Here is a 27,422-nt window from a genome sequence, read left to right as displayed (position 1 = left end):
GGAAATTTGGATAAGTTAAATTAAATTTGCCTACCTTAAAGGGTCAGGCATGAAGTCTCCACAGGCATTGTCCTGAATGAATGTGATGGTGAAGAGTTGGGTCAAAAGCAGTAAATGTGAATGGCTGCTTTTCTCTCATACCACCTGTGTTATAGAAAGATAAACATTACTAAAAAGTGCATGTTGAGCAGCAGCTTGCTTTTACCTCAGGTTTTCCACAACATAAGGAATTTCTTGCCTGTTAAGGCTCTGAATCTTTTTGATAAAACCAGTTGAGAACTATAGTTGAATATAATTTATATTTAGAAATATAAATTACTTCTGTATTAGAGTCTTTGTAAGATTACAGTCATATAAATATGTCAAGCAGTTCAATGTGGTACACATGTGTATGTCTTTATGCATGCACTCATAAATACACCTTCTCTTCATAAGACTCTGGTATCACCTAAGTTTATGTGAAAATGTAAAGTTTTATAGTGCATGCGCCCGTGCGGTGATTTCATTATATGAATTTGCTTCTGATACATAGTGAGTGTTCTCTGTCCTTTATCTGCAAAGTATTTCTGACCTAACTCTGCACAGAATGGGCAATTTTGGAAAGCAGTAGCCAACTGGCATCTTAAACTAGGGGAGAAAGGTCCAAGTTTCATGGGAGCTCCAAGGTTCTCCCCTTTTTTAATCATTGCATTTCTGGCTTTGCTTCTTAACTTCCTTTTCATTAAGATTCCTTTTGTTTTGTTTGCATTGCTTCTAAAAAAAAATAACTTTAACATAACTCCTAGACTTTTTCAGTTGGCTTTTAAACTGGGTATTTTACTTAAAATAAGGATATTTCAGTAGCTGGAGACAGGATTTCTCTGAGCTCTTGCAAAAACTGGGAGAAGCTGAACCTCCTAGTAGAGTATGAGTTGTGAAGCGTAAGTGGGAAGATTTGCTGGCCCCTTGAAGCACGCATGCACTTTGCCTCACTGCAACCAATATTTTGAAAAAGTGTGAGAAACCTGAGATGGTAAATGGGCAAGTCTTTACAGGTGGGATCCTAGAAAATGTCCCTTTTCCCACTGAATCTTTGTACAGGGGCTTCCCCTCACTCCTGCCTCTCTTCAAAAATTGTGAACAGGTTACTAGTACTTACAGGAGTTAAACAATACAGTTTTGGTGAGGCCCCTTTATACAGCTGTTATGTCTGAATACCTCCATCCCTTTGAAGTCATTAGAGACATCTGACAAGTACCACCTGGCAGAACTGCACTCGGTGCTGGCTCCCCAGGATTTGCTCTGCAGCCCGGTATCCCCAGCTGAGCGCTAGGTCTCCCCTACATTGGGACATATGGCTTCTGGGTCAGAACCTCAGAAGCGTGAAACAGTCTCTCCCAACTGCTGGCAAAACTGTGGTGACAATCAGCCAGGAGACTTCAAAACAAACAAGAAGCAAGCTGTGAAGTGAAAAAGAGAAGGCAACGCTCCACTCGTGACCTGTTCCACACGGGGCTGGGATACAACACCCACCTCTTTGGAAGTGGGAGATGTATTCATTTGAAACACACCTCTCTTTCTCTTAGACAGCAGCAGTATGCATAGCACTTTGATATGAAGATTGTCAGTGTTGAGCTCATTATACATGAGGATCCACTTTGTTAAGCTCCCAAATAACTTGCCCAAATCCTCTCTGTTACTTTAGGCAGAGCAGTGCTTTTTAAGTCCCAGAAACGCTCCTGCTGCCCTTTGTTGGGATCAGCATAGCTGGGCCTGGACACAGGCAGAGACAGTATGTGGCACTGGGTAGCCATGGGAACAGATGGCCTTCTGAGTAACCCAGCTGAAAAAGTGCAAACCCTCAACTTGTGCTACCTACCAAGCTGATATCCTCACGGTTATTTTAATGCCTGTGTTTTTTTTCTTGTGTGTTTGTGCGTCTTCCTCGCTCCTACAGGTCCACCTTTGTCCCCTTTATCCCTTCCTCCTCTTCCGCCTTTCTTCCTGGTTCCTTCCTCCTTCCTCCAGAGCAACCCATGCCGCATTTTCCTGGATTATCCTCTCTGTTCCAGTGCTTGGTTCTGGGTGACTTTTCCGCATTGCCTCTCCTCTCGCATCCATTTCTCTTGCCAGCTTTGGGTTTAACTTATTTTTTGTTTGTTTTTGTTAAAGAAGAAACAGCAACCTGTGCTGTCTGTTTTTATCCCTTAATTCCTTTAACCCTTCCCACAAAGATCCTAAATGTATTCCCTGTGCAGCAGCCCCTTTCCCTGTTTTATGCTCAGCAGCTTTGAGAATTTCCTCTGTTATACAGAAAGATTTGGTACAGATGCAACTGTCAAGTGCTTATGCTATGCCCTGCCTTGGCTGACCTACTATGGGTGGGATGTATCCTCCCTTAGTGAGGAGGGGCATCTGGGCATTCCCTCAGCCCCTTTTGTGGCTGGCTTTCATTAACATAACACTGCTTTTCCACAAGACAGCAAGCCTCCTCTTTGGTTATGATTTTTAAATTTGTTTCCCTTCTGCCCTGGCTCTGGTGTAACTCAACCTGGAGCCTGCAGAGAAATTGTAATATCAAACCATTGTAAGAATTGTACCTTCCTGGGATATGGTCTGTGCTGCCAAACATGAGGGCCAGGGACTGATCGCTGCCCTGTGGCAGTGCTGCTTAGGACTAACAGGTTTTTCTGGCGGAGCACTACTCAGAGCATCCCAAAGGGCAAGCAGGCTGCTGGGGCCGAGTACTGCCTCCATACTCTGGCTCTTTCCTGTTTTGTTTTCCTGCACCCCGGTGCACAAACTGCTGTAAGACTCAGGCAAGCACACTTGTTCAAAGTAAAGCTTTGCTGCTCTGGGATATGGACGTAATTATACATCTTAAAAAATAAAAATAAAAAAACCCCAACAACAACACCCCCTCCCCCCAAAAAAATCCACAGAAAAAACCCTACAGCTCTTAAGGAAAAGCTAGCAATCCTGGTGGCAAACAGTGTTCATTAATCAGTTTAAGGGAAAGCTTCTAAAACCGCTCCCATGAACGTGAGTTTCTTTAAGAATGAGAAATCAGAGTGGTAAGAAAAGTACAATCAACACAGGGCACCTGTGCCAGCAGTGCCTTCCTCCGTCGGCAGGAAAGTCTGCTCGGGGTCTGCCACAGACCCTGACACCGGAGGGACCGGGCATCCAGGTGCTGCCCCGGAGCTCTGGGGGCAGAGGAGGGGCCCTCCCCGGCAGCTGGAGATGGAGGTGAGGTGGCACGCTGCTGGCCTGAGGAGCGTTTGTTTGCCCATCCTGTGTGTCTAGGGTCAGCCAGTCCTCAGAAGGTGCCTCTCGCTCTGAGTTGTACTGCTCTCCATGTCTAGGAAGCCCAGAGCAGTATCTCCCGGTGACGGTACCGATGGAGGAGGAGGAGTGCTCCGCTGGCTGACCACAGGCCTGTCCAGAAAGCTCAGAGGCCTTGTCACCCCTTTGAAGCAGAGCCCTTACAGTCTCTCAGGGTGGGATTTTACCAATGGCCAATGTGATTATGCAGCTAAGTAACAGCAGCTCCACAGTTGTTTTTCACTTAACATCTCAAAGGGAGATTTCTTTTAAAATGTTTCCTAAATGTTTATCCTTTTTTTTTAAACTATCGCTGACATTTGTTTGAAATGGATGATCCTAAAGCTTTTGTGTGTTCTTTTTCTCTTGGACTAAACTATTATTTACAGGGGGAGAGGGGCAAGAAAGGCTCTAGAGGGTCTAAAGGGGATAAGGGAGACCAAGGAGCGCCTGGATTAGATGCACCCTGTCCGTTGGTATGTTCTGTTTCATCACATGTATTGTTTTAAGATTTGTTGATGGGGAAGAAAGAAGGAAATCATAACATAAATAATGGTCTTGCAAAAGAACACCACTCGGATAAAGCCCAGCCTGGTTCCCACTGCAGTCCATGGCAAAGCTGCTTTCTTCAGCGGGGAACCACTGATCTTCTGAGCAATCAGGCTGTTGAGTGACCATGGTTATATTCCTTCCTCTTCCGGAACTCACAAAGGTTTGGGGTACATGGGGGTGCCCCATGTGCTGGGAGCCCAGGGCTTTCTCCCTTGTGGATAGAGCCCTGTGTTTCCTTTGCTGTTAGTTATGGCTCTTCTCTGGAGATGTTTAACGTCATCATGTCTACGTACAGCAAAGCCTGAATGCTGTTTTTCTTGCCTTGGAATAACAGCCAGCTGATGTGATCACCTGGGAGTGACACAGGGCACTCAAGCTGCATTACCCAGAGGGAAAGTAAATCTCAGTTATTTTAAATGGCCTATGTTTCTGTCAAAATATATCGTCTATAAATCTTGACAAATTAATAAATATAGGGATATGTATACACTTTCATCTAAACTCATATGCTGCAGCAAATACTGCCAAAAATCTGTAGTACTGTCATAAATCCCAGGAGTACTTGTGGATCACGCAGCTAGAAATCCAGCTGCTAGTGAGGATAGGAAGAATGGATGATTTCGGAACAGAGGAAACACCATTCCCAGCCTCTCAGATTTAACTCACAGAAGTATCTCCTGACTCGTAGATTATAGAAAACAGAAAAAACTGCGACTACTGATCATGCAGGCAAAACTAAAACTGAAGACAGCGGCCATCTGTGTTGTGGGTATGCAGCAGCGTGTCCTGCGACAGTCCCAGTGGGGGACTCGGCCTCTCCTCCCGTGACACGGAGGTGACTGGCATTAATTGAAATAACGATAGTGGTTGATTTCATAAACAGGGTCTCCGAGGTTTTAAAGGCGAGAAGGGTGAGCCGGGGTTACCTGGGCTGGACGGCCTGGATGCCCCATGCCCATTGGTATGGCGTACCTTCCCTTTCCTGCATGCTCATTTGCTTTCCGTATCTTGGTTGTTATTTTCCGATACCTCCGAATAGCTGCATGCCCTAGAAACACCTGGTAATTCCTTCCTTATCTATCTCCATCCTACTTCTTCACGCTGCTGTGGTCAGAAACAGGCCCTTGCCTTCACGCTGTGATTCACAGTTGCTGTCAGCATTACTTTGTGGCATGAGATAAAATGTAGTAGGAATGCGAATTTATTTCCAACTGCTTCAATTCCTCCTTTGCCTTCACTTTGAGAACTTTCAGTAGACTAACGTGTGAAGACCTGCCTCTGCACTGGCCTGGCTTTCTGGCAAGGAGCTGCAATGGTCATGTCCTTCATTAACTGTTTTTAAGTGCTTGTATGTGGCTAGCACAACCTGAAACTGCTCGGTATTCCCTCAGTCACCCTATACATTAAGATGACTGAAAAAAAATACTTAGCCCTTTAGCAAGCTGTCATGGTTTAACCCCAGCTGGCTATTAAGCATCACACAGCCACTTGCTCACTCTCAACCCCCCCTAGTGGTATGGGGAGAGAATCAGAAAAAAAAAAACCAAACCCCAGAGTAAAACTTGTGGGTTGAGGTAAAGACAGTTTAATAGGACAGAAAAGGAAAGGAAAATAATAAGAGAATATACAAAAAAGTGATGCAATTGTTCATCACTCGCTTGACTGATGCCCAGCCAGTCCCTGATCTGTGGTGTCCCCTGACCAACTCCTCCCAGTTCATATACTGGGCATGATGTCATACAGTATGGAATATCCGTTTGGCTGGTTTGGGTCAGCTGTCCTGGCTGTGTCCCCTCCTGGCTTCTTGTTCCCCCCCAGCCTCTGCTGGCTGGGCAGTGTGAGAAGCTGAAGAGTCCTTGACTTAGTATAAACACTCCTGAGCAACAACTAAACCATTGGCTTTCAACCACACATTGGTGTTTCAACACTGGTGTTACATTATTCTCGTCCTAAATCACACAGCACTATCCCAGCTACTAGGAAGAAAATTAAATTTATTCCATCTGAAACCAGTACACAAGCCCATGTGAAACATATTAACTGGACACTTATCTCCCTCAGTGCCTTATAGACAATTCCTATTTGTGACTCTCCACAGAAGTCAAAATGGTATCCAAAAAACTTGAATGTGAAATTGCCTTGTTCCCAATATCCATCTTACTCAAATATTAAATGATGATTATTGTATTAGTGCCTCATCTAACCCAACTATTGTAGGACAAAGGTATTCAGAAACACTTAACCTCAACTGATTTCTAAGTATCCCATTAAACATCTATTAATTCACTCTGAAATTTTCTGAAAATGCAGCATTCTGGTGAGGTATTTTTCTCCCTACAGCAGTCTAAACAGGTCCATAATATATGGAAACTTGTACTCCCCTGCCCTTCCAACCCCCATTTGGCATGATTAGGTTTGCCTGAGAATGGTCATTCCAAGCTTTATGCTCACTTAAAGGTGTTTGATGCCATTTACAAGGGATGGGTTATCAGTTCAACTAGTGGAAAAATGTGTCCCAGAGAAAAAAAAAAAAAAACACCAAACAAAACCCAACAAACAACCACATTTAGTTTGGAAGGTTTTCTTAGTTTCCTGAGGAAACTAGCCCTGAAATTGTCATTAAAAGCCTTAGTTATTTGACCTTTGTGAAGAGCTACCATTAGTCTTCCTTCCATCATTCCCTCCTTTGGGCGCTGCCACTCTCTCCTGCAGGTGGTGACTGTAATGGTGACCACTTGTAACATCTCAGTCACTGCTCTGTAAATTCTGGGTAATACAAATAAATATGTCTGCCAGTTCCACAGCTGAAATCATACCTGCCCAGAACAGTCCACAAAGGAGAAAAAAACATTGAGCCATGTGCTTTGCCTCCCACTGATAACAGCCAGGTTTCAATGGAGTAAGTTTTAGCTGAATAAAACACCTGATTGCAGAGGCACAAGGATTCTACCAGTGCCCTGGTAGACTATCTTTCTTTTTTTGTCTCTGCTCTCAGTTATGATTCACCCCACATGGCCATGTTAGAAGGTACACTTCTTTTCATGCCTATTTTTGCTATGGGAAACTTGCCAGAAGATCTGGTGAAATACAGATCCCATTATTTATTTTTTATATATAGTGCTCTGGCATGCAAGCTAGCTTGGGAACGTGAATAAGCATGTTTTTTGATCCAACTAGGTTAAAAGCTTAGCATCCAGCTGACACATCCATGTGTGTAACTTATGGAGGCCGTGAACTAATGCTTTACAAATCTGAGCTATGTGGAAAGAGATACTTGGTACTAATCGGCATGTCGCATTTCCGTTCTCGGCAAATTCACCTGCAACAAACACTTCCTTGTGACCCTGGTCTTCCTTTGATCCCAAAGCTGTAACTCTCTGGCCTCCCATTCCTTCATACACCTAACTTCCCTTCTCCTGCAATGCACTACACCAGTCATTCCTACCACCACCAGTGTACCAATGGGAACGTCACCATTTACCCAGTAATTAACCCATAACTCAGTATTTCCATATAGTGGGAGGGAGGGGGAAGAAATATCACAAGGAGACCACAGGCTAAAATATTCATTCCGAAAGCAATATGGTTGTAGCATCGTGGCAACGTTCATTTCACCATTCCCTTGGAAGTGCATCTCCTTTAAATAGTTTATTTCTCAATATATTACTGTGCATTTGCTGTTCTGTTTGGGTTTTTTTTTCCTTTCCCCATCTCTAATGGGATGACACGCACTGCAGATTTCTCATGCAGTACTTGAAGAAGTGAGAACTGAGTCATTTGAATGAAGAAATGTGCCTGCATCCTGCATTGTCCAAGTTCACGCTCTGCTCTTGAGCTTTCCTGGGGAATAGCAACAGCCCGTGAACCTGACACACACTCATGGCAGAAGTCTTTGATTTCTTGTGTCAGAGGTGTAGCTCCGTACATCTGAGTTAAGGTGCTCTCGAGCAGGAGATGATCATTGACATAATTTCCTATTTTCTCACATCAAGTAGGGCTGTGCTGAGATGAAATTAATGGTAGTAATTCACAAAAGCATTTCCCAACCATGTAGTTTCAGTCTTTTAGTAGCATAGCCCTTAAAGTACCCAACCTTCTTCAACATCAAAAAAATAATTAAAAAAAAAAAAAAAAAAATCACAGGCCCACCTTGGGACATGTAGCCCAAGACTTCAAGGCTGCAGAAGTGCCAGGGGATTTTTGCAGGAATCTCCCTGACTTTACTGAGGCAAAAGCCCCCTCTCAGAGAATCATCTGAGACATCCTCAACCAGCACAGGCTCTGCCCAGCTGCTTGCCTTCCTCATTTCCCCGGAGCAGTATCTTCTCAGAGGCAAGAGGGGACAGCGGGGCAATCTCTCACATGATAAAGCAAACCCTTTAACAGAAAGGAAATGGAGTTTTTTTCCCAGACTCCCCTCAGGACCCAAGGTTAGTGCTGCCTCTCAGGTTTGCTTATAACCTCAGTGTTACGGAGCCAAGCCTGAGGATGTGGACCAGCCATCTCGCCCTTATCACTGCCAACTCCCTGCGGTGTTTTTCTGGCTGAACGGGACCTCCTGTGTTCCCTCCATCCTTCAGGGAAGCCTGGCTAAGCACCTTCCTCAGTGAGGAATGAGATCCAGCCTGTAGACCTGGTGTACATAAGTTCCTGTGTAGCCTGCAGGCAGCCCCCCTCTTCAGCCCCACCCTCGGTTCAAGCTACACTGGTAATGTCAGCCAAAAGTCCAGGTCACTCCAAAGGGGTGAGGAATATCTTTCAGACTATTCCTCTAGCCCTGGTTCAGACTGTTTGTTGCAGCTCTAATAGTTAACCCACGTCTTCTTTCCTCAATCTCTGCACTGTCTTCTGTGTCCTAAACTGCTATTTCATCCGTCTTATTTCAGGGGGAAGATGGTCTTCCAGTTCAAGGCTGCTGGAATAAGGTAAAATAATCCTGGAAATGTTGTGACTGTGACGAGCTGGCAGTGCTACAGGTCTTGCTGACGTTCTTGAATGAGTCTGGCTAAGAGCAAAAGAGGTGTGGAGGCATGCATGGGATTTTCAGGACCATACCCCTGAGAAGCAGCAAGTGAAACTCACCCATGTTTGTACACTGCTGTTTAGTTTTATAGGCTAAAAGCGAGAGAATTGTATTTGTGGCCTGTGAGCTGCCTGGCCTTGAAGTGTTCTAACAGTTGCACAAAAATTAGATTTCCATCTAGTCAACTCTGTCACCAGCGACTGGGAGCTGGCACACCCCAGGTGACCTGGGCGGACTAGGGGGGCTGGTGGGATCAGGGCAGAGGTTCGTGCCTTGTCTCCAGCAGCGTAAAGGAGCTGCAGCTCGGTGTCCCCGCACGCCCCGCCGGGCTCTCGGCACCAGCCCTGCAGTGCTCCCGCTGAGGGGGGCCCGGCAGCCGGGCTTGGGGCAGACCCCGCTCCCAGGGAGTGGGCTTGTTCGCTCGATTCTGGGTCAGCGCTGAAAGGGGGGTGTACGTAGCTCTCCCCTCCACTCTCCCTTCGTTTGATGGTTCAGCTGCTGTGGGAGGCTCCTCCTGATGCTCCCGCAGACCCCTCTGCCACTCCTCAGGGTCTAGCCCACCTTCAGTACCTGCTGAGTGCGCTAACGCCAAGTACTCAAGCCATGGTCATAGGAAGAAAGCGGAGGTAGAGAGTCAGCCCGGATTGAACCTCCCACCCTCGCTGCCCAGGGAAGCGAAAAGAATCTCTGCTGAGATCCAGCACCATTTCTTTTCCTCCTGGAGATGCCAGAGCCATCTCCCCTAACGCTGTCCCACTGTCCATCCACCCCACGAAAGGGTCCTTCCCCCCTGCTGAGCTGTCACTAACAACTGTTAGTGAATTGTCACTAACACCCGTTTATGTTTTCTTTTGCAGTGATGATTCTAACCCTGGACTGGCCTGTGTGTGTTACTGTACATAGAATATTTATTTTTATACAGTGTTCTTTTCTGAAATTCTGAAAGTTATGCATTTTTACAAATTATCAAAAAGCTGCATATTTTTTGTACAGAAAATACTAGATCTCCCTTCTTCCCTGTTTGTCAGTTCTCTGTATAATTCTGTGTCTGCATTATGCTTGTTTTGTCATGGAGTACAGCTGTAATATTTACATGATATTTGTGCACACATGATGAATATAAGAACTTAATAAATTATTGCATTAAAAGTGCCCAAAGGAACTGCCCTGTATAGATTTAAAGGTCTTTTCATTTTCCAAGCTGGAATCATTCAAGAATATTTCAAAATATTGTGTATTTTTATTAAAGTGAAATATGAACAATTTTGTTGTGGCTAAATTAAGGTGTTGCTGAAAAACCTCATAGTAGCCGCTCTACACCGGGAATGTAGAGATTCCATGATTAATAATTACCAAACAAAGTCTGTTTCTTGATCAGATTCAGACAGCCAAGCGCAGCCTCCCACCAGCCCCTCTAGAGGCTGCTCCTTGGCTGTGCAGGAACGGTAACACCTTCTCCAGGAGCTGTGGAGTTAGCATGTACAAAGATATTTTAGCCTCTGGATAAAATAGAGCACCTCCCATGAGCTGGAAATAATAAAAAATAAAAATAAAATAGAGCACCTCCTATGAGCTGGAATAGCCCACATGACAACGAGCCCTGGCTGGCAAGAAATTCTAACATCTTTCTAAATTGTAGGCCTGCAAGTAGCTTAATTAAAGCCTCATTTAAAATTAAGCATATGGCGGAATACCTTGATGATATCCTAATGAATGTTTATTAGAGAAATCAATCCACATGGCTTTTTAAAATGTTAAGCAAATGTCGTGTGCAAATTTGCAAAGCATGTCATTATAATTTACACATGTACATCTTAATTATCCTTCTTGACCTACCTTCGTTAATGCCTCAAGTCTAAACTACCCATCAAGAAAAATTACACTATCAAACTAAAGTGAACATCACAATGTGCTTTTCTTAGAAAATGAGCAAAGGAGTGAAAGCCTAAATCTATTCCCTCAAAGACATCCTCTTCCCTCGGTCCTTCACGTAAGGGGGACAGACAGTTTGCAACCCAGAAGTTTCAGGGGGATGGAGAGAAGCTATTGGTACTTAAAATCCCAGCAGAGAAGCACAAGTGGTAATTCATTAGTTAGACTGATCCACTGAAGTCCTGCTCTTTGCGTAATGTTGCTGCTACAAAAGGAGTGGAGCACCCTCTCCCACAGCGTCCCGGGACAGTCTCTACCCCGGCGTGCTGTACGTGTGGATCACGGGCTGCTTTCACAACAGCTGCTGGCTACAGCTGTGCCACCTGAGGTGGTCCCCACCACCGCAGCCACCTCCTATACTCAGCTATTCAGCCCCCATACTCAACAATTCATCTGTTTACAAGCCATTAAATGGTTATTTTTCCCAACTGCTTCCATACGGCCTCTCAGCACCGTCAGAGTAAAACAATGGAGTCAGAGATGTGCCCCTTGTATGCAGAGGAAAAGGCCCGCCAGGCACTGCCCAAGGAACTGAGCCCAGCCCCTGACTGTTGCAATCCAATTGTCACCTCACCCTTTCAGAAATTTATTGAACTACATCTAAAAACCAGTGAGGTTTCTACCGCTCTGTGTCCCTTGCCTCCCCGACCTGCAGGCTGTTCCCAACTCAGATCACTCTCGCCCTTAGGAAACCCCTTACAACTTTCAACCTAAACTAACTCCTGATTATTTACAGCCATTTCTTCTCATGTTAACGTTGTCCTTTGGATTAAACTTTTCCACGCATTCTTTTTTTTCATGAGATGCTCGTGGTACTGGAGCTGAAATGGCACAGAAGAAAAATGAACTGCAGAGCAGCAAGGGATTCTTGTTTGTTTTCTCAGTAATATATCTCATTAATAGAAGACCCAGCTCCGTGTTGTAAGGCTTTGCAGCTGTGAAGCTTAGCTAATTGGAACGGCATTTATTTAAGCTAACTCCACACAACTCTGGTGTTTTAATTACACACCTGTTAAACATAATAAAGACTCAGTGAGGGTCTTTAGTAGGTTTTGGAAGGTTATAGTAGCAGCAGCAGTGAACTTCTACTCTGGTTTTGTAGCATTTGGCCCCCAATGTAGGGAGCTTGAATGCTTCAGCCCATTCTGAAAATGCTAGCTCTAATCCTCTAAAACTTACAGATCCCTAGAAGAACCTGCCAATGCCTCCTGTTCCCTTCGCTGTCTGCAGTGCCTTTTTGGTTTGTAACTGTTATTTGTGGTTGCACTGCATGGGATTGTCTTTGCTTGAGTTTGCCTGATCTAAAAGCAAACAAAGCACGCGGCTGTTGTCTTGATGAAGCTACTGAAAGATAAAGGCATCTCGAGATAACGCTGTATCTGTTTTATTTCTTTGGCTGTTTTTTGACCGATGTATTTGTAAGAAAGCAAGCTTTTGCCTGAGGCACAGGGGACCTTGAAATGCAATTGCCAGAACTCTTGAAAGTACCTGACTTGTGTCAGCAAAGAGGCAGGGGAGGAGGGGAAGTCTGAGCAAAAGCGGTTTGATTGCCTTTACTTCCAGCTTTGCCCCAACATAACTGGTTTGGTATCAGTGGAGATGCTCCTGCCTTACACCAGTGCAAACCAAGGAGACACTGGTGCCACAATTTCCATAGAGTCAGATATTTTCTGTCAGCAGAACAGACACACACACACACAGAGTGTGTCAACACATGCCCTTGTCCTTGTTACCTTATTCTTCTTCATTATCTCAGATCATTCTGTCTGTAGCGTTGGTTTGGCTTCAAATTAGCTGCTGGATGCTGAAGGTGCTTACTGTGGGCAGTGGAGTTCCTGACCTCCTGAGACTTGTTTACCTTCCTTTGGCATAGCCATAAAAAGCGGAACTTAATTCGGCAAAAAGCATTTAAAAACCTTTCTAAGAATAGTATTCTGGAGGAGAGTTTACTGACTTGAAAATTTGTTTACCGTCTACTTTTTACTGCAAACCAGCAGCTCCTTTTGCATCCTAGCAAAAGGGGTTGATAGACTTCAGCTGTGAAGAAAACTCAGCTTAGACCTGGTTCTCAAGGTCACTGATGTAGTTAATTCCCACAGATTTCTCTAGGAAGTGGGCACCTAATGGCACACCTAAAGGCTTTTGTGAGCTCAGCTGGTGACTCTGAATGCTGACAGACGGTGCCTAGTGTGGGGGGGTATTTTGGCGATCCTACGGTGTCTCTCTAAGCTTTGCCTCTGTTGGGCCTTGAGTCCTGAGTGTCTGGTGCAGCCAGGAAAACCCAGCACCTCCCGCAGCACACATACAGAGAGAGGGAAAGGACCTGAGGTTACGTGCAGCAGTTGCACTAAAGTATAGAAGTTGAAAGACAACTGATCTAGCAATGGGGGAAAACTACGTGTGAGATAACCGTTCACCTGTCACAAAGGTCAGAAAAAGGTGACAAACATTCCCCGTGGCTGTTGCAGACCACAGCCTGGGTTTTTGAACTGAAGTAGATCAGGTAACTGTTTGAGATTGCTGTTCCTACAGCCACTGATATTGATCCAATCTTATCAACCACTGGGGATAAACCAGAGGTGGTGAATCGGTGAACCTGGGGGGTCAGCCGCTCTTCCCAAACATAAGTGCCTTGCATTTCAAGAAAAACCCAAAGGGCAGAAGCTGGGTTTACACCACCCTGAATCTGACAGTTTAGTTTCAGGGTGCACCCCTACTGAAAGCTGTAGCTGCGTGGTTGTCGCTGTGGATGACTGTTAATTCTGCCTGGCCGTTGTCATGTAAAACCGTTTGTCTGCCACTTCAAGGGTCAAACTCCTTGGCTGATAGCCAAAAAATGAGACAAGACTGAGGGTGGAGAAGCTTGAGAATTGACAGCAGAATGAAAGGAGAAGGAAGGACCTTCCTGAAGATTTGCTGGAGATGTTTTGTAAGTTCCCTCCCTGGAGCTTGGGAAGAATTCTTCAACTGCACACCAGGAACCGGTGCCCAGATGCTGCCTGCCGGGGCTGCAGGAGCTCGGCGTGCCAACGCTTTCTGCTTTGCTGTCTGTCTTCTCCCAGAGGCCAGTGGCAGGGTCTGAAAATGACACCATTTATAGTCTTTTTCTTTGGTCATTTTCACTTCATTCTACTATTGCGGTCAGACTCTTCAGATGAAGGATTAGGCTCATTTTCCAGCAGCTGCTGTATAAATGAGTACAAGACATAGGCAATATTTCTGCGGGGGGGGAATGCTTTGATTCAAGAAAGAAATCCTTCTTGAACAATTATCTTAAGAAAAATCAGTGAAATCCCCCCATGTTCAGTCCAGAGTGCTGCTCAGAGAGGTCATGATAAAACTTTTTGCTACCGTTTCTGGTTACCAGATGACAAACTTTCACCTGTATCGTTGATGATTCCATCTTTAACCTTTTCATCACAAACTTTCTTCTCCTGTTAAATCATAAAGAAATGATGCGGTTTTTGCCAAAAATTGAAAACTATGCTGGATTTCGAAGGCATGAAATATCTTGTCAGAGGAGGAAAACACGGAGTGCCGAAAAAAATCTGGTTTCACTGAATAATTCCTCTGCTTTCTGTACTTCTGCTTTGGTCTCCACCATGCACACTGGATGTATTTTGACTGGAGCCCTCCAGAAATATTATTCTGCTGGCCCATTACCTCTCAAGAGATGTACTTCCAGGTGGGAAATAAGGATCATGAGGGTTAAATTCTACTGTTACATGTTTTAATACACTCACTGAAGGGAAATAAAGATTTAGGAAAGTGCTGAGGGGTGCAGAGGACGTTTTCCAGCTGTTGGAAGGGCAGAATATACAACTCTGGGTGCTTTGCACCAACTGCCATGCAAATCTGGCATCCCTTACTCAGTTCCTCTTGCTGAAGGTTAAATTCTGTTCACATATAAACTATAGCGTCTTTCCACCACAGCTCTTGCAATTTATTTAAAACCCCTAAAATTTATTAAGTGCATATCTTATGAACATGACTCATAACATTTCTACTTCATTGAGTGCACTGGGAATCCCATTCACCCAAGCACTAAAACACATATTTAACTTTGAGCATGTGATTCCCGTTGGCCCAAATGATGCTATTTGCATATTTAAGTACTCTGGTGAATCAGGGCCATTATTATTAGAGTTAATGAATGTGATATTATCTAAATCATTAGGCAGAACTAAATGATAAGTAATTCACATTACAGTTCAGAGAGAAAGCACTGATTTCAAGTTCAAAGTGATGTCTTTTAAATCAGAGCAAGTCCCAGAAAGGCAATAACCTTCATTCAAACACCCTCTGCCAACTCGGCTGGAATAATCCTGACCTTCTGATAAGGGAGCGTGTACCCCGCCCCCATCTCCTCTCACCAATGCAGGGCAAGTCTACTGTTAAAATAATTCCAGGATTACAAAGATCAGGAGAAAAAAAGTTCTACTTTCTGTTTCATCTGAAGAATTGCAGGTTTTTTTCTTAAGACTTCCGACAGATTTATTCAGTCAATAGAATAGCAGGGGAATAAACTGTTTCAGTTAGGAGCCAGACTGATGAAAGGGTTAATTTATTTTATTTGTATTTTTTATTTTTACTTTTCTGTGGGGGGGAGGAGGGGAGAACCTGACCAGAACTGCAGGCGGTAGGTGTGCTTTTTCTTCTTCTTTTTTAATGAAAACTATTATATATATAGTTTGATAATGTTACTTTTACTTTTCTTTTTATTAATGATTTTTTGGGGGCGATTTGTTTGCTCTTTTCTCTTGTGTTTTCTTTTAGGTATACTTTTACTGGGCTTTTGGAATAAGTTTGTAAAAATTCCTCACCCAAAATGTCCTAAGGACATTCCGATCATGGTTTTTCTCCCTAAGTTCAGTAATAAAACGGTGCTCTCCGTAGGCAAAACAGTTGTTAGTGGGAATAAACATATCCACACAGGCCACGCCTAGGGACCAGGTACCAGTGACCTCTCCCAGACAAAATGGTCTCTTCAAAACTCTCCATTTACATTTACAAAATTCAAAAGGGCTATGTTAGGGACCAGTTGATTGAAAATGGTCTCTTCTGATCTTAGGTGGTCTGTCGTAAACCAATTAGTCTGGCAAGAGTTGCTGCGTCCTCTTCAGTAGCGTTCTACAGCCCGAAATCTGGGGCTTAGCTAGAAAGCTCTGAAATAGCAATTAAATGAAACATGTTTTCTTGAAAACAGCAAGCTGTTGGTAGTTACCTACTAAAGTACTGTTGTCTCTTGATGTTGCTTTCCCTCCTCTAAATCCAGCAATGCATTCAAGTTCAAGCTTATCTTCAGGCTTTGCTTCACACTGAACCTACATGCAAATGCTTTGCGGAATGAGGGTCTCTCTTTCTTGTACACTTCATTTTTTCCCCTTCCCATTTTTGTCCCTATTGCTTCCAGATGTCTTCATCCCGGAGTGGTTGCTTTCTTCTCTGCGTTTTCAGAAAATCTGTTGGTCACATTTTGATCATTTTTTCACTCACTTTTATTACCTGTCTTTCCTGTTATACTTCCTCCCCTCTTGTACTCCTTCATTGTCAAACATTTGCCATGATGTTTGCATCAGATCAAAAACATGAATTAAGATGGTAGATGTTTTTTGATAGTTTTGGGAGTTGACTATAAATCTTCTATTGATTTAAATGCTAGGCAGAAAGACCATTTTAGCTTTATAGCTTTCTTATGATTTTGTTTGCTTGCTCAAGTTATTTAATAAATTTGTTCTTTTTTTAAACAAACTCAGAATTAGTCAGAATATTGGAGATTTTTTATTTAAAGAAAAACCTGCTAAACATTTTTTTTTTTTTTTCCTGCAAAACATGACTTTGAACTGCTGTCACAGAGTTTAGTAGGTTGGACATATTAATAGTAGGTATGAGAAGGACTGGTTGTGAAACTTGTGGAGCAGAACTTGTATTTTTGCTTTCCATTGCACGCCGTTTGTCAGTCCATTGTCTCTGGTGGGGGGTTGCTGGGAGTGTGAAATTCCATTTTGTGATAATTCCATTGTTTTCTCATAGTAACGTTTCAAAATATTGCTTCAGTAAATCTTCCCTTCTGCACTCCTGCAAAGATTTGCTTTTACCCTGATGCTGCGCACCACCAGCAGTGCCACAGACCGAGCAGTTTCACCCTTTTGGGGAGCCCTCCCGAGGAAGTGTGCTACCTCGGAGGTGCACGTGGACCACGGGTCTGCGACGGCCCCGGAGGCAGAGGTACCCCAGAGAGCGGGAGGGAGGGAGGTGGAGCAGAAGTGGCAAACAAGGCACCGCAGCAGAGGCCTCCCGTGGCCTCATCTAGGCTGCTTCTCAGCTGCAGCACGCACTTAGCCTACATCATTCTGTCCACTTCTCTAACCGAAGAAGATTACTCTATTAATCTTTTTTGTCCCTTGCCATTTTAAATTTAAAGATGGGGTAAACTTGGGCAGAACACTGTCATTGTCATTTTTCCCCCTACCCTGGCAAAAGGACGACTGAGAGCATCCCTTTGATGCAGGGTGGAATGGCCTGACTCCACAACATTCCCATAGTTTTTAATGATGCAAAATTGACTCCAGATGTTGAACAGCACAGTAACAGGAGGGAGTTTCTGATTTATGGGGAAAGCCTGCAGATGTCATGGGCTCTTCAGTGGTACAGCTCGCAGGGTTTGAGTTACAGGCCATACCTATGTTACTGCTCAGTGCACTATGAGAAGAGTAGGTCTCAAGAACAAAACTGGTCCTGCCAAGGAACTGTCTTGTCTCAGGAGGCTTAATTTTTGTCTGCTCTGGGCTGGCACAGCGGGCAGTGAATGACTAACCCCTGCCATCAGTGGTTTGGACACAAGGCGTGCTGCTGGAGCTCAATTTCTGGTTCAGTTTCCTCTAGAGGGAATGCAGTTTGTATATTCAGAGACTGTTTTGTGCTGTGAGCTGAAGCACAGCGCGTGGGCATGATCAGAGATTTGCTTTAAAGGTAACTTTGGTGTGATGCAGCGTGCCAGGCTACAGCCTGCGACCGCTCCGGAGCGCGTCTGCGGGGCACCGCGCCCTGCGTGGGGAGGGATTGCGAGGTGGGTGGGAGAGACCCCATCTGTGCTGCTGATCGAGGTGCCAATTAAACTCAGATACCAGAGTGAAAAGAGCAGCCTGAGTTTACTGTTAATAATCAAAGGATATAACTAAGTATTACAGAAAATAACCAGTAGGAAAACACAGAATAATACACTTAATTATTACTACATACAGTTAAGCACGGCAATGCACCTAATCATTACTACGTGATGGGGAGAATAGTGATTAAGAAAGATCCCTCTCCACTTGCAAGCGTTACCATCATCCAGACCCACAGTCGCGGGGCAGCCCCGGTTGCAGCGAGGATTTGGGGAACCTTTCCCTGCGAGTGGGAAGTCCACAGGGTGCATCCACCCACAGCTGAGGCTTCCAAAGTCGCTGCAAGTGGGTCCAGCCTTACAGACCAAAAACCAGCAAGTCAGAGTAACTTTCTGCTCAAAACATCTGGTTTCATCCTCCTGTTGGATTCCACCCAAAGCCTGGCCAGGGCTCGGGGGGGGAGACCAAGGGAGTTTCTAACGAGGCCGAACACTTGGGTTCTCAGCCCTGAACAGGCTGAACAAGGGAAGTTGGGTACATTCTCTCAGTGTTTCATCCTCACTGCTGATTATATTCTGTCTAAGCTACATCTTCCACTAGTGAGCATACATATTTCGTTAATGATCGGATACTAATAATGCTAATGGTAATACAGATTTTACTAATTAACAGATATTAATAATAGACAATGTTTAGTCATGCGGTTCATCTAGAGGTCAGCTTTGTTTCAGGGCCTATTATTCCGGCCCTAGCACAACACCATCCAGGTGAGTTTGCTCGGCCAAGAAAGCTGTATGGTGTCAAGTAGATACCCCGTTAGCATTTGGAAAACTCAGCAACTGAAAACCGCCTCCCTGATGTACTTCCCCACACTTGGAATGCTTGCGTCATTGACGCTGCCCCTGTTTCTCATCTTTATATAATTTGGACAACAAATTCTTTGATACTGGGACACTTTTCTGTCAAAGATCTGCTCATCAGCCAGTATCAGTCAAACGTTATTGACCTAATCCCTGCAGGAGAATGATTTCTGAAGCAATGTGTTGTTGTTATATATTTTTTTCCTTGAATTTTACAAGAGAGATTTTACTTTTTTTTTTTTTTTTTTCCTTTGGTGGCATAGAATGTACAATATTTAATATGCCTGTAGTAAAGTGATGAGTTATGAGTAGATCCTGACAGGGCATTGTTTCTGTGCACCTCTTATAACAGTGATTGACTGAGACATTTAAATCTGAATACACTTTTTACACTTTTTTTATACTGAACTTTTCAGCCTGTATATTAAATATCCAATGTTATTTGGCATTCATTAATGTAAGTGCTGTAATATACTTTCGTGTTACCAGTAATTATTACTGTCGTTGTGTTGATTCTAAGACATTATTTCAACTCCTTTTGACACAGTTTAGCTAGTGGAATTTTTTGGCTTTGAAGAAAATTCCACACTAAAAAATTGCTAAAATGAAGAGAACAAAGGGCTGGTTTTTTCCTCCAATCTTTTCAACCTCAGTAGTAGCTTCTTCAGCCAAAATGAGCATTTGCTTTTTCTTTTCCACTTTTTTTTCCTTGGTAATATGATAACTATTTGCTTTGTCTTTTAATCCTGGATATTCTGAATTCCATGTTGACCATTTCTAGCAGTATTTTAGAAAAGCAGAGATAGCTGTGCCATAAGGAGTTACTGATTGTAACAGAATTGAAATATCGTAGTTATTTTGTTTTCTTTATAAATATTTTTTCCACTATTAAGTTTTTATGCAAATCTTTTCTCAGTGTGATAAAAATTGAAAAGATAGTAAAGGATTAAACACTTAACATGTATGGGGAAAGGGATTCAGTTAAACGATTTCCATCTGTATGAATGAAAAATAGCTTACAAATTTTTATGTCAGAACAAAACCTGTGCCTCAGTTTCCTATTTCCTGTGCCCATTAGCTAATCCAGTGATTTCAATGAAACCAAACCTGTCCTTGAAACCAGGGGTACACTTGAAAAACTTGTTGAATTGCAGCTCAGCCGTAAATAAAGTTTAGTTTTGTAAAAGTAAGCTGCTGCTTAATTATAGTGCCTTTAAAGCATTTCTACCTTCTTGTAAAAGTTGGAAATTTTCTATGTTTAATCACCAAGTATGGCTTTATCAGATAAAGAAAATAGTGCTGATGTTATTTGGAGGTGCTGGTTTATATTATGATGAAAACTGCTATACAGGAGCTGTATATTGCTATTTTAAATACCTTAGCCTATTCGCTACATCATTATGAGAACAAAGATGAGAGATTCCAGGAGGAAGTTAATTTAGGAGATGGACTTTTGGAAAACCAAAGGAGGGCTAAAAAAACCAGGCAAGAGGTAAGGAAAAATGTCTTGGGTGACACCATGCTTAAAGTGTCATCCCACCGTTTTCCAAGAGGAGTCTGATGAGCTCCCCGTGCCTTGTGTTGAAGCTGTACTCCTTTGTGTCGAGGTTTTTGTGAGGTTTCTATTTTAATTTGCGTGCCATGCATATTCCAGTACAATCTGCATTTGTTACATGTGATGTACATACTTCTACCTTTTATAAAAGTACCTGTTTTACTTACACATAGTTTGTGTCTTTTGTGAATGACAGCTGATGCAAATAATAAACCACAAATTCATTTACAGTTCGCCTTTCCATTTAGGGATTGTTTTTTAGGTTAATATCCTAAGGCAATCACGCCATCTGCCGTTTGCCAGTCAGCCCCAGTAACTAGGGAACTAGGTGGTGAATTTCAACCGGTTTGGCAGAGGGAGAGAAGTCTCAAAAATACTGTTATCACCAGCTCTGTGAAAATAGAGGGCTGGGTAGAGGACAGAGTCCTCCTTACTGCCTGTGCTAAGGGAAAGGCAGCAACATCAGCTGCGTGATATTGCTGGACACTGGGGAATCTGCACGGGAGAAAGACAGCCTGAACCCCCTCCCACTGCATGAACAGCCTTATCGAAACTCCTCCTAAGACTAAGAATTAATCGACCATAAAACACAAAGCTACACGAATTGTGGAACTGAGAGAGCGCGTGCAAACAGAGGGGACAGAGCCAAGACCGGAGGAAAGTAGAGACTGACTCATAGTTATGCCCATGCTGAAATGATCATCAGCTTTGTGTGTTGTCTTGTTTTTCTCAAAATTGAGAGAATCAATAACAAGGCAGACATCTATCTCAAAGTCCAGGAGTTGGCAGCTATTTGCTAAGGGACTCTACAGTAAAATGTTTGCTCGGTTTCTAAGAATCCCTGCTGATGTAGAAGAAAAAAACCCCAACAAATTAGATGATTGAACCTTTGGCAAATGGTTTGGGGACAGCATAATCTGTCCTGTTCACTTGGTTATGGCAAGGCATGGTAATAAGGGGGAAGGTGCCTTTGGCTTTGAATGCCACGCCAGCACTACAATCCACAGTGATACGTTCCCCTCATCTAACTTTAGGTATCCAAAAATTAGACATCTGCATTGGAGCAAGTTTTCCTTGGCTCCTTTTGTAGCCAAAGGGGAGAAATAGGCAGCTCCAGGAACATCCATCTCTCTCTCCTCGCTCTGCTTAGAGACTGCTATTTACTCCTCCTCTCCTGTACATCTGGGTTTGTTCTGGTGTTAGCCCCAAGGACACAGTGGTGATTCCTTGAAATGAAAGTGATTTGCTGAAAAACCTTTAGCTCTTGAGTTGCTAGACAGCAGAAGTGTGTGCCTCGCTCCTGACCTCCTCTGGGTATAGATACAATTAGCCTTGGATCACCAGGCAAAATCCTCAAGGATCTGGATGTTTAACAGTGACTGATGCATTGTGTTATATAGAAAAATTAATGCGTTTGGATGCTCCAAGTTGGAAAGGAGAATATGTTTGAAATGTATGATTTCTGTCATTCCTTAAGGCTTTAAGGTCACTTCTACTTTATAAAAATGATGGCTCCTGGATTTATATCATTGTACCCTGGGAGAGCAGTAGAATTTTGCACTTGTGTTATAAATGTATGTTTTGGAGGTTTACTGAGTGCTGCTTCAGACAAACATGAGACCCAAAGATTTCAGTACATCTTCATACATTTATAGGTCACAGTTTGAGATTTATTTTTTTTTTCCCCTAAGGGCTCTGTAGTTAGCAGGGAAAAAACAGTTATGTTAACAACGTAAACTGACGGTTTTATATCAAACTGAGGAACAATTATGAAAGCAAATGGTGCTGTCCTGTCCTGTGAAGTTTCTCTGAAAAGAACTTGGAGCTTAATGGTCCCATCCAGGAAGACAATGTGCTTGTAACTGTCACCAAAGAGAGGGAATGTGTATCACAGCTCCAAACTATACCAAAGACTGTAAATGCAAAGGGACAAACATCTTTACCAGCACAGGAAAAAAACGATCTGACATAACTACAAAAAGTCTCTTTGCAACATAGTGAGGATTATGATCTACTTTTGTACATGAGATGCCAATTTGCTAAGAAAGTATCCTGCAGTACAGATCTGGAGTGATCTGTAGATGAACGACTTGATGATCAAGTGGTGCAACAACACAGTGCTACCTCCAACATAGAAATGTAGTTCTACAATTGCTAAAACCAAAACATAATTGCATCACAAGTCCCCAGGCACCTCCTGGGATCTCTCACTTCTCCACTAAAACAACTGTGCTGTAGTAAAAGCACAAACATTTTGTTGCAAATACTTTGCTTCAAGAAATTCACTTGTGTTACAGATAGAGGCTTGTCTGCCTCTTAGATTGGCAGTGCTTGGTTATCATGTTAATCTGTGGCCAGATGCATCACTCACAAATATATCCCTTTGTCCATCCAGCTTTCCTCAAACTCAGAAAGTGGGATAGATTTTTTTTACTAGCTAATATCAAAGTTGCATTCCTTTCATTTGAAGCACAGAGCAACACGCCAAGAGAATCAGCTGCGTCCTTTCTCATTTTTCTTAGCCAGAAGTCCTAACCTTCAGAGAAGCCATTCCATATGTGTGATCACCACAACAATTTTCCCCCTACCTTACTCATTTCTAGCTATTATTTCTCAGCTGTGGGGAGGAATCATACACTGTATTCCTCAGTGGAACACAATGGTATTTTCTCGGTTTTGTTCCCTTATTCTTTCTTCTGTAATTCTGAAAGATATATTCATAAATCTCCATTTGTTAAAAAAACCACAACACACATGATTATTGTGAATAAATATGACTATTGTATTAAATTGTTATTTTTACTTATCTGGCTAAGAGATAATCGAGCCAAGACAATGATCTCTGCAGTCTGCATTGATGTGTTTAAGGATAAATAGTAAGGATTAAACCACTCCTTTTTAAATAACAAGGATGAAAACACTCTCTTAATTTTTTTAAGCTTATTAATAAACAGCATTTAATTTTTACAATCAGTTGGTGTTTGGGCAGGAAAGACCTCTTTCCTTGCTTACATGTTAGCTAATCTGTAACTTCTGAAGACATCCTAACCATCAGTCTACCCTAAACACCATGTCAGGACCTGACACACACAAAAATGTTTAATCCTGAAGTACATGGGACGATCTAATTTAAAAAATACTACCATAAGAGAGTACTCCAAAAAGTTAGGATTTAGCTTTTCTGTCTTCTTTAAGAAGAAAAGCTCACTGTACACAACCTGAAAGCATAATAACCCCATAAGCAGTATGGAGGGTGGAGGAGGGGTTAAAAAATGGCTCAAAGCCGGGGAGGGGGGGAAGTCATTACAGAAATATAGATTAAATGCAGAACTCGGTTATTATATCTGTTATCTACTGCCATAATATATACACACATCAGCTTTGATTGTATGGGGTTATCCTAGTGACATGACAACGCTTACACTGATTTGATAAAATTCCTGGGCTATACATGCCCATAAAATAGAGCTTTCGGAATACTTGACATTACTGTACTGCCAGGATGACCCTGGATGCCTGCCAGCCTGAGCAAGAGTGGGAAAGCCGTATCTCTTGGTTCTGAAGCTATGAAATATTCATTACAATGTTTGATATAACAGCTTCTGTCCAAAAGTGAGAGTGCCATAAACAGGCTGTTTTGCCAATAGCTGGAGAGTTAGGCAGTCAGCAGTCTATAAATGCTCCATCAATAGATATGTTGTTTATTTTGACAAAGTAACAGATTGTATTTGCACTCGGAAGTCAACTGGCAGATGGGCTTTGCACAACCTAGCGAGGGCAGACTCCGCTCCTGCTGATTGGGAAAGCTCTCTTTCAATCCAGCATTGCAAATTTTTGTATTGAGGAATGCCAGTTAGTGATAATTCCTCCCTGAACAACTAGATCTAAACGGCCAGAACATAAAGCTATTGTGGCCAAAAATCTTGGACTTTCAGTCATCTTCTGCATCACAGAGTTTGTGAAGATACCACCCTGCCAACTCCTCACCGCGTGGTTTATGTGACCTACTGCTTCATCACTGTTCCACTGCAGCCTTAGCGTTCAACAACAAACTCAGAGCTGGAGAGAAAACCCCTTGTACCTTAGCTGCTTGAAAAAGCAGGCAGCTACCGCAGAACAGTTTACATGTGGTAGCTCTCTGTTCAAATGCTGCCTTGCTCTGTTCTGTTATGCTCAAAAATGGTTTGTTCTCACGTCTCAGGGCAACTCAGAATCTTCCAGAAATACTTGAAGCAACATAAAACATACATATAATGCTGTTTACATAGATTTAAGTTAAGGATGAACTGTATCTGCTGGAGATATGGAGGTGAAATTTATAGTGGGATAGTTAAAAACCACAAAAGCAGGAAAAATGGCGTTAAAATTCAGACATCTATGGCTGACTTAAAAAAAGTAATTTAAGCCCCATGGTACACTATGCAGGTTTTTGACCACCTCCTCTCTCACACTTCTCCGAGCACTCCCACTTCCTTCAGTCTCCTACTGCGGGGAGGCTGCGTTAGTTTGTGAGCTGATGGCCATTCCTTAGCCATTGCAGGGGTAGCCAAGCATCCAGCTTTTCCCATGCTGGTGCTGCTCCCTGAACACAGACACTCTGCCCAGGCTGCAGCCCCCCAGCAGTAACATAAGCAATAGCAGAAACCAGCTGCAAAACAGGAGATCCCTTCTCTGACACCTGCTCTACTGCCAGCAGCACTGTGACTTGCTCAGGGGTGTACTGTTCTTACTGACCATGTGAAAACTGGTAGCAAGCTGGTGTGGGTGATCAAGAAGAAATTGAGGGAATTAGATTCTTATTTCGGGGAACATCAAAGCTGTATTAGGAGGCCGCAGCCCCGACTCACTGGACATGACGTTATACTATGAAAGGCAAATGTGAGGAGGAGCCCCACCCTTACATCAGGTTATTTCACCTGATCCGTCTGGAAGGCACAAACCTACGTGGTGGATGTGAAAAACACAAAATTAAAGCTGAAAAGATGCCTGCATGTAAGGAGATTGTTGTTTATAAACAGAAAAAACGTTTATGTAAACAGAATGAGTTGTCCTAATGTTGAAAGTTTGTCTCGCATAGAAGACATAATTTTTTCCTTTAAATACCTCCTACACGTTTGCGCTGTTATCACACAGCAACTATCTGATGTTAATCTGTAACAAACCGGGGATGTCTTCAAAAATTTGTGATACTTATCCTGTGTCATCTCAAATTATTTTTAATTACAAAGCTATGTACCATATGCATGACTGATAGGATTATTGGATGCAATTATTTGTATCTAGAAGCAGAAAAATGTAAATGCTCTTCCTCCTTTTTCACATGGGTTTTATTTACATTGTTGTTCATTTTTAAGCTTTGAAAATCTTCTTCATATTCCTCCTTACCCTCCCACTATGGTTCAATACACTTAGAATCCTACAGATATCTTTTTCCTTTGCCAAGTTCAAAGTCTCAACAGGGAAGATTGAAGTAAGAATTCCCCTTACATGTAAAATAATTCAAATTCATACGCATGAGTTTTTCTTCCATGGTTTCAAAGAATTTTGACCTCGCTTTCAAGAAGAAATGGGAAAGGGAATAGACTCCAAAGCCTTAATCCACAGAAATGCGTTAGATCTCTTACTCATCGAATGGCTTGCTCAAGAAGAGGAAAGGTATCTTGATTTCCATTTTAACGGCAGTCAAAATAGAGCCTTGGTTAGTGAAATGCTTCACCCGGGGTTGCTGAGCAGCTGAGAAAACCCTGAGTTCTCAACTCATGCCCGCTTTCTTTGGGAGATGGCGAGGTCCACATTGAGTACAACCTGAAGGAATACTTGATCACATTTTTCCTTACCAAATGCAAGTCTATACAGACACAAAAGTTTACTTTGGCAGAGTCAAAAACGAAGTCCAGGAAGATATGATTTTTTTTTTTTTTTTTTTTCCCCAGTGACAAAGGGAAAGCTGAAAGCACGATGGAGGCTTCTTTTTATCACTTGGTTCTGTTGTTCCCAGCCACCCTCCTAAAGTAACGTGGCACGCAAGATGGAGTGCTCTGGGTTAAACTGTATCTCCTACCGCGCTACAATCGCCCCCAAAGATCTTTCAGATGAAATCAGCACAGCGATGCAAAATGTTTGTACAGGAATGATATAAACCCAATTCCATGTAAAAATATCCCCGAGGTCAGTCTAAGTGGTGTAGCCCTGCACTGTTTTGTTTGCATCAGTCTTACGATCACGTATTTGGCGCTGCCAACAGACACACTGTGAGACTCGTAATACAATCGCTTAGTGCATATCTTAGAGCTCAAGCTCTCAAATCCGTGCAACTGTGGGGGAAAGAAAACATTCAGCTCTCATTTAGAAAGCAAGTTAAGTTTGCAGCCCTCGTGGCCGAGTTGAAAATCTTGCGAACGCCTTAAACGCTCCAATGCAACAAGACACAAAGAGCTGCCGGTACTCTTTGTTACAGCCGTCTTAAACCAGTTTGGGGATGCTGGAATATTTGGATTAGATGCACTCTACCAAGACGGGCAGGTCACCTCGCCTAAGGGATATAGGGATGGGCGGCTCCTTTCCTAACAAAAACCGGGCAGGGTGGGCGGAGGACCGCGCAAAACCCATCCTCGAGCGTTAGCCCAAGCTGGAACTCCCTTGAAACCTCTCCGGCTCCAAACTCCTTCATCCCGTGGGCAGGGATAAGGATGGGAAGCCGGGCTTTCTTCCTTTATGCTCCCGACTAATGCAAGCCCAGCGGCTCCTGGGGACTGGGGTCAGGGGAGCCCTTTCTCTCCCGAGCGTGGGGTGGGGAGGGATGGAAGAGGCGGGGAGGGGGTGCCTGTGGGAAGGCGGCAGCAGCAGCCCTGGGGCCCGGGCAAGGAGGAGCGGCGCGATGTCTGGGAGGGCGGCAGCGATAGGGGGGTTGTTGCAGGCCCGGGCTGCAGTGACTCCTCCTAGAGGCGGTATGTGGAGCAGGAGGAAACCCCTTCCACCCCCCTCAAGAGGAGCCGCCGCCATCGCCATTGAAACATACAATACGGGAAGAGAGCCGGCGGCTGAGGCGGAGCGAGGGCGCGGGCGGGGGAGCCAAAAAGGGAAGGGGG

General features: G+C 43.5%; 1 protein-coding gene across 1 annotated transcript in view; it reads left to right on the top strand.

Moving 5' to 3' along the window:
* The window catches only part of COL13A1 (collagen type XIII alpha 1 chain), a 92,513-nt gene extending 82,387 nt beyond the window's left edge, over positions 1-10,126 (top strand). Inside the window, exons 41-43 of the mRNA XM_074924327.1 lie at positions 3,693-3,779; positions 8,742-8,780; positions 9,736-10,126. Of these exons, the coding sequence (XP_074780428.1) occupies positions 3,693-3,779; positions 8,742-8,780; positions 9,736-9,738 (129 nt within the window). The 3' untranslated portion in view covers positions 9,739-10,126. The remainder of the gene's footprint in view (positions 1-3,692; positions 3,780-8,741; positions 8,781-9,735) is intronic.
* Positions 10,127-27,422: the final 17,296 nt, after the last annotated feature.

This window comes from Athene noctua, chromosome 21 (assembly GCF_965140245.1).
Source record: "Athene noctua chromosome 21, bAthNoc1.hap1.1, whole genome shotgun sequence".
NCBI lineage: Eukaryota > Metazoa > Chordata > Aves > Strigiformes > Strigidae > Athene > Athene noctua.
Note: the sequence above shows the minus strand (reverse complement) of the source record. Positions and strands in the feature narration are given on the sequence as shown.